Source organism: Podarcis tiliguerta, assembly GCF_965153285.1.
Source record: "Podarcis tiliguerta genome assembly, chromosome: 17".
NCBI classification, from domain to species: domain Eukaryota; kingdom Metazoa; phylum Chordata; class Lepidosauria; order Squamata; family Lacertidae; genus Podarcis; species Podarcis tiliguerta.
The window spans coordinates 29,295,718-29,305,560 of record NC_139550.1 but is presented as its reverse complement, the minus strand read 5'-3'; the positions used below and the strand labels follow the sequence as shown (position 1 = coordinate 29,305,560).

The following is a 9,843-nucleotide window of genomic DNA, read 5'->3' as shown; positions in this document are numbered from 1 at the left end:
TCTCACCCTGGCCACCAGGAGTATCATGTATATAGTTTTCACTCAGGTCCACATCAGTTACTTTAGGCGGGAAACCCTGGGTTGTTGTTGCTACAATGCTGACAGCTGGCTGCCTATAAAAGTAGGCAGGCTGAACTCTTTGCTGTTCAGTTCAGTTCTGTTCCAGCTTTCAAATAAAGAGCTGCTTTGGAGAAATCGCTGCATCGTCTGCTATGTCTACCCACTTTTCAACAGAAGAAGCAGTTAATTTTCCATTTTTGCTTTGAGTTTTTGGTTATAGATTGCCTCAATAAGAACCTTGTGGTTGGTATTGAAGGAAAAGATGTGCTTCTGTAACCAGTACAGTGGTACCTCGGGTTACATACGCTTCAGGTTACAGACGCTTCAGGTTACAGACTCCGCTAACCCAGAAATAGTATCTCGGGTTAAGAACTTTGCTTCAGGATGAGAACAGAAATCGCGCGGCAGCGGCGGGAGGCCCCATTAGCTAAAGTGGTGTCTCAGGTTAAGAATAGTTTCAGGTTAAGAACGGACCTCTGGAACAAATTAAATACGTAACCAGAGGTACCACTGTATTTAAAAGCACATTAGTCAAGTTTTTTTTGGGGGGGGGGGAGAGGAGCAAATATAGTGGCTGAAAGCGAAGATGAAGGCCGCAGATACTATTTACCTTTGAAGGACAGAGCAATTATTGACATGGAATCTGGCAATTTGACCATTAGAAAGGTATCTCAGAATGATAATGGAACGTACACTGCGGAAGTCTTAGTTGGTCATGAATACCAGTTCACACATTTCTGTCCGCAAATAATAAGTAAGTAGCAACATGCAAGAATAAGAGTAACTACAAGTTATTTTAGTTGTTCAAGGATACAGATTTCAGAAGAGAAACAACAGTAAGGAATATTTGTAACAGCTTCCAAAGGGACAGCTCTGTCAGCTTCCGGTTGCAAAAGCAAGTAAACAAACAAAAAACCAGCAAAAAACCCCAAAACCTTCCCCCGGTGACTCCAGTCTTCCCCTTGCTATTTTGCCTGATGGAAGTATACAGGGTGATTTTAATGTAATTACTCCCCTCTAGGTTTTTAATGTACCTCTGGGGTTTGATGTATGGTGTGTGTTTCTTTTGTTCATCTGTTTGTTTGTAAACTGCTTTGGGTTGCCCTAGGCAAGATTAAGTGACTAACAAATATAATAAATAATAATAATAATAATAATGTTAATCAATCCCTGATTTTGTTTCTCTTCCTTGCACGCCTCCACTTACAGCCCCTCCAGCCTTGCTCTCACCAGATAATACTTGAAAGGGAATAGAGCCCAGGACCTTGGAGCTTTCCAGTCGAGCTCCTAAAATTGCAGATCCCGTTGACATCTCTTCCTCAGTTGCTTGATTAATGCAGATTAAGATGGTGGCTCAACCTTGAGGCTGCCTTCTTTTGCAAGAGCCCCCACAGACCCTCTTTTTAAACAATTTTTTTTTTTAATTTGATTTTAGAAATATAAGGTTATAAAAATCCAAATATAAATCCATAGGCAGAGATTGCACTGAATCTCATGACTCCCCCCCCCCATGGAGCCCCATTTTAAACATTTACGACTGCATATTCTTCCATACTCTAACTTTTAAATCACTCCATATTGTCCATAGTATTTGTTACGCTACAAGTGCACTCAAAATCCTGCCACCGTTTCCATTTGCTTACAGTGGTCACTTAGATAACTTTATCTTCTTGGTTCCTGAGTTTTCCAGTCAGCTTTGCCATTTGGCATAGTCCATCAGCCTGGTTTGCCACTCCGTTGTGGGGATTCGAACCGCCGACCTCCTGATCGGCGACTCCTAGGCTCTGTGGTTTAACCCACAGCGCTACCCGCATCCGTGTTGCTGCTATAGAACTGTAGCTTATTACTGTGATTTTTGAGTTTTATTATCTGTTACCACAGTGATGTTATTTCACACCCTCCAACTGTCCCTATTTTCCAGGGACAGTCCCAAATTTGCAGAAGCCACCCCAGTTTCTGATTTGATCCTAGAATGTCTCGCTTTTCCTTAGGACATCCCTATTCTCATAAAAGAAATGTTGGAGAGTATGGAGTTACGAAGGCAGCCCTGTATAGGGAAGTTTTTAATGTTTAATGTTTTATGATGCTTTTATGTAGGGGTCAGATGGGATTACCATGAGGAATTATAAAATATACATCAAGCCATCGTGTCCACAATGAAAGCATTGTGTTGACTGGGTTTGATATATTGATGATAATTTCTGATTAAATCCCATAAGATTCTACATTCGTGCCCTTTTCATGCCCTTTTGACTCTACTGCCCGTTCCTCTCTTCCCCACATGTCACGTACACAGCAGTACACAGCAGGCATCCTGTGCCATAAAAAGATAGTGGGCAAGTTCTTTGATGTAGTTTCTTAATCTTGGAGCCAGGAAACAGATCTCACATGAAGGTGATAGTGGTCTGGTCTTTCTGGCCATCCTTCTTATCATGTTTATTTCTCAGCTCTGGGGTTGCCTGATGCACCCCTTTGTAGTTCTCAAGTTATTTACTACCCCTTTGTAGTTCTCAACATATTTACCCCAAAATATATGCATGCTAATTAGTGTTGTAGTGTTACTTTTCCCCCACGTGGGGTTTGATGAAATGCTCAGAGGAAATATGATTGGTTCTTACGAGCACTGTGTAAAAGATTCTTTTGCTAATAAAATGGCCTGGCGAGGGGTGTGGTGTACGCACTTTTCTCCGAGAGCCTTGCTGGTCAAAGCCTCATGTCTTATTTTAATCAGGGTCCAGTCCTTCTTTTACTTTGCGAACGCAACACTTTTATATGTGTTGGAAGCTACCCAGAGTGACTAGGCCAACCCAGTCAGATGGGCGGGTTATAAATAATAAAATTGTTGTTGTTATGGAAAAGGATGTCCCTGTTTTCATTGGAGAAATGTTGGAGGGGATGTGATTTTATGAGCCACTTTGGATTTGTCATCAAATAAGGAGACGTGGGACATGGATGAAATAAATATAATAGATGCACCATACATGCCTTCTCCTGGGAACACATAATTCCTGAGAGGGCCATTATAAATACAGTTTGAGATTCAAGGTGGGATTCAGCTAATGAGTCCTATCAGCAGAAGCCCATACAAGGCCACCCCCCCATCTTCCTACCATGTGCCCCCCCCCCAAAAAAAATTTGACTCTGGGGAGACTGGGAGAACTACCAGCACAATACACAGAGGAAACAGAAGTAAGGTCATTCAATCAGGCAACCCAAATTGCTTGTGCTGACAGAGTAATCTGCTCCCATAGTAAAAACTATGAGATTCTATAATAATATGTCAGTATGGAAGAAAATGTCTGCATGCTTTTCAACACAGACACAAAACTCTTTTCATTCCTGTCACATTGGCTTGATGGCCAAATCCAGCTCTGCCATAATTTTTTGTTTCTGGAGTATTTGAAATACTCTAATCATCAAATAGCAAAGAAACTCACAACAGCAAAAGAGAGTTTTGCAAATGGTTATAGCAACTAGAAATAATTTTATTCTATAAACGAGACATTCAAAATACAGTTCTGAAAGTCGGAAAGATGTGGAGTGAGATCCCAGCCAAAAAAAATTCAACCCAATGTAATATTTTCAGGAGATTTTCTGGAATGGTGATTTTTCTGAACCACATCAGACACAGGGATATAGCTTCTGAACTTCCTGCTGAAATAAAAAATGACATTTAAGAAATGGACATAGGAAACAGTAAGTTCAAAATGTGATTTTAAGTCTTAGCTGCGTCAACATGTTTAAATGGGCCATGGAGCCATTTCTCCTACCCTCTATAAGGGGGAATAGTAAAAGTTGCAATTGTTTATTTCATACAATCTATATGCCATTTTATTATTTAAAAAACTCCACAGTTTCAGCGGTAGAATACATCTAGCAAAAGGGGAAAAAGGCCATAATACTGTAGTAGAAAAAATGCAGCAAAAAACTTTATTACGGTTACAGACTGGCATAAGATACAAACATACAAATAAAATAAACTACATAAGAATTAAAAAGGAGAGGGATCAAGACACCTAGCTATACTCCTTAATTTTTATTCTCTACTGCGCTGTCTGCTTATCCTTATTTTTTGGCTTTGTTTTTATTGCACAGTGAAAAGTTTTATATGCTGTAAGCCACCCCGAACGCTGTATTTTTCAGAGCAATGGTGGGAAACACATTCATCTAACTACGGTAAATAAAATTATCCTTGCTGGGAGTGCCTCAAAGCAAGAGGCAACTCTAATCCACCACCAGTGGCATAGCGGGGGGGGGGGGGGCACAGCGACGGTTGCCCTGGACACAGAATTGTTAGGGGTGCAAAATTTCAACCCCTGTTGCTTCTTCAATACAGCTGCATGTTTCCGTTGCTGGGCTCCATTGAAAATGGCTTTTGCATGAGAATCAGGAAGTGACGTCTCCAGACAATGGAATAACCCTTCATTCTTATCTCTGTGGCTGTGATCTCTTGGGTGATGTGGCTGCCGTTGGGCAGTTGGATGTGCATGCATACTCTGTCCGTTTCCCACCCACCCTCTCTACCTGGCCCCAGGCACTGGCAACCCATGCTACACCACTGTCCACAATAGCTCTTCGTTATAATGCAAGTTTTGCTTTTCTTTGTTCTATTAGCACCTGCAGAGCTAGCAGCCCTTCCTTTGACTTACCTTCCTCTTTGTTCGGGCTCAAGCTGATTCTTGGAGGCATGGTGTGTTATATTCACTATGGGCAGTTATATCTAGTAGGAGGGAAGGAGAGAGCACAGCATTAGATGTTGCATGGATCCACATTTTCTCTTTCAGGTGTTCAGAAAAGAGTAAAGGTAAAGGTAAAGGGACCCGTGACCATCATCAACCTTTTATTCGACCGTCAGTCAGAAAAAGGAACATGTCAGTACACAGTTAAAGCATCGAAAAAGATTTTTAAGACTTGGCCAACACTAAAATGGGCTAAACAGATAGCCCCATATCTATACAGTCAATTATAGTCTTACGACGCTTAAAAGCTAAAAAAAGAAATTTGGCCACCAAGGAAGGTATAGCTCTAGTGACATTATTCAGCAAGTGTAGTACCTGGTTTTCTCCGGGTAGGAAGGGACCCGTGACCATTAGGTCCAGTCATGGCCGACTCTGGGGTTGCGGCGCTCATCTTGTTTTATTGGCCGAGGGAGCTGGTGAACAGCTTCTGGGTCATGTGGCCAGCATGACTAAGCCTCTTCTGGTGAACCAGAGCAGCACACGGAAACGCCGTTTACCTTCCCGCCGGAGCGGTACCTACTTATCTACTTGCACTTTGATGTGCTTTCGAGCTGCTAGGTTGGCAGGAGCTGGGACAGAGCAACGGAAGCTCACCCCGTTGCGGGGATTCGAACCGCCGACTTTCTGATCGGCAAGCCCTAGGCTCTGTGGTTTAACCCACAGTGCCACCTGTGTCCCTTCAGAAAAGAGTACTAGCTTCAATTTTAGAAGAGACAATTGAAATGTCAACACAAACATGGGGCACTCATTTCCTATAGGATACTTGTTGAAGGAAGCGGCAGTAAAATTTATGGCAGTTCTAGTGATGAAACTACATGGGCTTCTGGGAACTACGAAATCAAAGTACACAAAATACACCTAAACTGTGAGAGCAAGTCTCCTACCTGTTTCATAATAATCAAACATTTGAACTGTGGCTGGTTTGCTTTTGGACACAGGATGGGATTCTTCTAGAGTTAATGTCAAGGTAATCTCCTTTGATGATACCTGAGCACAGGAAGAAAGAAAATATCAGTGACAGTTTATGAGAGGGAGATCTTTTGCAGGTTTGTTGTAATGATGCAACTTCAGGCAAACTTACACTCTCCAGATATAAGAAGACATGGTCATTTCTGATTTCGGTACGCATCACCTTGCCCAGGAGCTGTACAATAAAAGCAAGGAGAGAAAGATACTTTTGCTTTCAGGAAAGGGATGAATCATAACAAAGTGAATAGGAATAGTTCAGACAGATTTATAGCAATCAGGTCATAAAAAACAGCCAGAGGCTCTGCAAACATTACTGAACCTGGCAAGCTCTTCCTTTTGGACGAATTCCATACAGAAATCTCAAACCTTCTTGCTGTGAGCCTCTGCCCCATGGCTCATGGCTTCCTTTTTCAGTTCTGCACTTTACTGTGGCTGCTGGCATGCAGAAGCTCTATGTATTTGGGTGGGTGCCATAGGCAACAAACAAGATTGCAGATTTACCAGTGCCACTTCCGTGTGAAAAGAAAAGTGATCGCGCCTTGGAAAACGGTAACAGACTTTGGCCTGTTGCTCTGCAGCTTCAGAAATGATGAACTAAGGCTGGAGGATTACTAGCCTGAGTAATGTATGGATTTCCTATGACATCATTTACAATGACACTTTTTAAGCCTGGCATTTATGGAAGTGAGAGCTGGACCATAAAGAAGGTAGAAGAATTGATGCTTTTGAATTATGGTGCTGGAGGAGACTCTTGAGAGTCCCATGGACTGCAAGAAGATCAAACCTCTCCATTCTGAAGGAAATCAGCCCTGAGTGCTCACTGGAAGGACAGATCCTGAAGCTGAGGCTCCAATACTTTGACCACCTCATGAGAAGAGAAGACTCCCTGGAAAAGACCCTGATGTTGGGAAAGATGGAGGGCACAAGGAGAAGGGGACGACAGAGGATGAGATGGTTGGATAGTGTTCTCGAAGTGACCAGCATGAGTTTGACCAAACTTTGGGAGGCAGTGGAAGACAGGAGTGCCTGGCATGCTCTGGTCCATGGGGTCACGAAGAGTCGGGCACAACTAAACGACTAAACAACAATTATTTTACTTTATCCAGCCATTTTCTCATAGGGTGCCTCATTCACTTTTTTCTAAATCTTACCCGCTCTAGGGATGATGAGACAGGGACAAAACCAGACACCATTTTGATGTTAAGGATAGCCATGTTGGATGCGTTGCGCTCTCCAGTGTATCTTGAAACAAGAAAGAAAAAAAAGGGTGTCATTTTGTATTCTGACTGAGCAAACTGAGTCAAAAGCAAACTGAGAAGATACTGCAAAGAGCTCTTTTAGGATATAGTACACACTGTCTTACATAGTTCATTAAAGGCCAAACAATACATTGATTTAATTGTGTTGACATCTCTCTCTCTCTCTCTCTCTCTCTCTCTCTCTCTCTCTCTCTCATCTATCTATCATCTATTCTTTTAATTATAGGCAGTGAAGGAGGAAGTATCATCAGGACTTCAGCATGTAGAGAGGGAAGGTTTAACTTTGCACTCCCCAGTTGCAATCCCACAAAAAATGCCACCTGCATGTGGTTATGTAGCATAGAAAAAACAAACAACAATTCTCACTGCTGCCACTGGGAACTTTTTTCTGAGCTGCATAGCAGAAGTAGGGATGATTTTCTTAGAATCAAGGCTGGAGAGCAGAGTGTTGAACACCACCTCACTGTCTGCAGTCTTGATAATAACCTATCCCCCACCAAGTGTGCAATTACATTTAAAAAATGAATATCCAGATGTTGCACAATTAAAGTAATGCGTAGTTTGATCCTCATTTTTGGATTCCACGGTTCAGACACAAAATGCTGAATCCTGTTCCAAGGTAATTCAAATTCTCCCACAAGAAAGAATGACTGCAGTGACTTTAGAATTATTCAAGTTTCTAAAAATATGCAAATGTATTTCTTTGGCATAACTTACTCTGCCTTTTTAAAAACCAAAGTCTTATGTGAATTAGCAGAAAGGAAAGGGCATTATAACAGGCATGGGAGATATTTTTCAGCACCTCCCCTCTGACTCCCAAGACTCATGTACTATCAAGCACATCTTCACAACCTGAGGAGCTAGACTTGCTTTTGTTTGTAAACGGAACCTGGACAAATTTAGGATGCTGATTTCTGCACCTCTTCCGTGTGTCAACAGAGCTACGGCAAACGCAGCCCTGCCAATCCCAATCTGCCCCAACAAATAATATGCAGATCTGCTGCTCCTATATCCTCCCTTGTACAAACCAAATGGATTTCCAGCAAGGCCCCAGGAATAACCAAAGTGCCTTATATTGCTTTATACAGCAATGCATGGCAAAGTTGTCAACAGGGGACAGGCATAACTTTGCAGTCTTTTCATTACCTGGCTTTCAGTTCAAGATCAAATCTGGACAGAAAGTTGCTTGCGCAGGAAGCATTTTTTGTCCGCACTGTGAGAGCAAATCCAGAGCCATGCGTAGGGAAGATGATGTTGTATTGCAGGGGTGTCTGAAACAGAAAATAATGTATAGCACATATAGCAGGGGGCAACTACTTTATTATTGACAATAGTTCTGTGACTAAGCAGCAGAGGCACTTGTGGGCTAGGGATGCCATTTACCTGAATGTAGACACACCCAGAACCTTTCACTTCCACACTGTAGTTTCCGGGGATGTTGGGCAATTCAACCTGTTGCAGCAGGACACTGTTGCTACTCGTCACCTGGAAAACCTTCTTAAAAGATCCCCCAGCACTGATCTCCACTGTATTTTCTGCATCTTTTGTGAAGGTCAGATTCCCAAACCGAGATAAAGCCAGGAGAGCCACAGGAGTGTCCTGGAAAGAATCATACATATATGGAGAAGGTGAATAGAGAGAAATTTCCCTTCCTCTTTCATGTCCCTAAAACTCAGGATTACTCAGTTAAACTGACTTGACAATCAATTCAGGACAGACAACAGAAGGTACTTCTTCATACAGTCCCCAATTAATGTAAAAGTTACCTGAGAGGAGGAGAAGCCTCCTAAAGAATTTTGGTTTCTGACCAGCCACCGCGCCATCTGTGAGCCGATTGTCAGGTCCTCCTGGGATAGGTTTGGTCGGTTCAGCCACGCCAGCAGTACATAGCTGTTCATCAGAATCTCAAGAGATGATGCACGAGTGTAGAAAGAAGGGAAATCTTCTACTCTAGGCCTCTTTTCCCTTTTCCAGTACAGCAGACCACCTGAAGATGCAGAAGAGGCTATTAAGTTATAGGGAAAGAGTGGTTATCAACGTACTTCCATGTCAAGCTTCCTGGCTTTCATATTGATCCGCAGCAACCAATCTTTTCTCAAGTGTGTGCCACAAGTTAAGGGCAAGAGAAATCACTGCCTTGAAGTAGTTATCTTTCTAATCTGCCAAAGTGAGGTGCAGGCAGCTGAACAGTTCTGGAGTTGTGGACGTAATGTATCTTGATTTCAGTAAGGCTTTTGACAAAGTACCCCATGATATTCCTGTGGAGAAGCTGGTAAAGTGTGGGCTGGATGAGGCAACTGTTAGGTAGATCTGTAGCTGGCTGACTGACTGAACCCAAAGAGTGCTCATTAATGGTAGAGTGGGTTCTACTTCATGGAGAGCATGTGTTGTGGTGGGAGCAACCATGACATCCCCTGTTGCTGGGTGGGTTAGTTTGGATGGCCACGGATTTGATTGGGCACCTCCATTGTTGCTGGGGAAAATTGATTGTTGCAATTTTATTTGATTGATGGGGGTGCTATATAGGTCCCTGTGCGCAGTGTTGAGTTTCTTTTCGCTGCGCACATTGGATTACCCGCCTACCCTCCCTTTATTTAGGGTTTGTTTGCGCTGACCTTGCTATGCCTGTCATGGGGTCGTCTGCTTTGGAGCAGGGCCTGGTAAGAATTTTACCATTTGGCTGATTGCCTGGGGCCATTTGAGTTTTGCCTACTGCATAGCAAATCATCACAATTTGTAAGTTGCGGTTAGGCATTGGTTAATATTTTGGTTGGTGGAGGAGATGAGGTTGGCTGTGCCTGCCCCTCCAATGCTGC

The 9,843-nt window shown here is 42.8% G+C and overlaps 1 protein-coding gene across 2 annotated transcripts in view; it reads right to left on the bottom strand.

The window, feature by feature from the left end:
• Window positions 1–3,512: 3,512 nt before the first annotated feature.
• Window positions 3,513–9,843, bottom strand: part of LOC310667341 (ovostatin-like) — a 45,844-nt gene continuing 39,513 nt past the window's right edge. The window contains exons 29-36 of one of the 2 annotated variants that reach the window (XM_083419439.1): window positions 8,794–9,014; window positions 8,411–8,626; window positions 8,174–8,298; window positions 6,920–7,010; window positions 5,881–5,943; window positions 5,684–5,786; window positions 4,710–4,780; window positions 3,513–3,714 (exon numbers count right to left, since the gene is read on the bottom strand). In XM_083419439.1, coding sequence (XP_083275565.1) covers window positions 4,728–4,780; window positions 5,684–5,786; window positions 5,881–5,943; window positions 6,920–7,010; window positions 8,174–8,298; window positions 8,411–8,626; window positions 8,794–9,014 — 872 coding nt within the window. In that variant the 3' untranslated portion in view covers window positions 3,513–3,714; window positions 4,710–4,727. The remainder of the gene's footprint in view (window positions 3,715–4,709; window positions 4,781–5,683; window positions 5,787–5,880; window positions 5,944–6,919; window positions 7,011–8,173; window positions 8,299–8,410; window positions 8,627–8,793; window positions 9,015–9,843) is intronic. The other variant, XM_083419440.1, reaches the window with a different exon arrangement.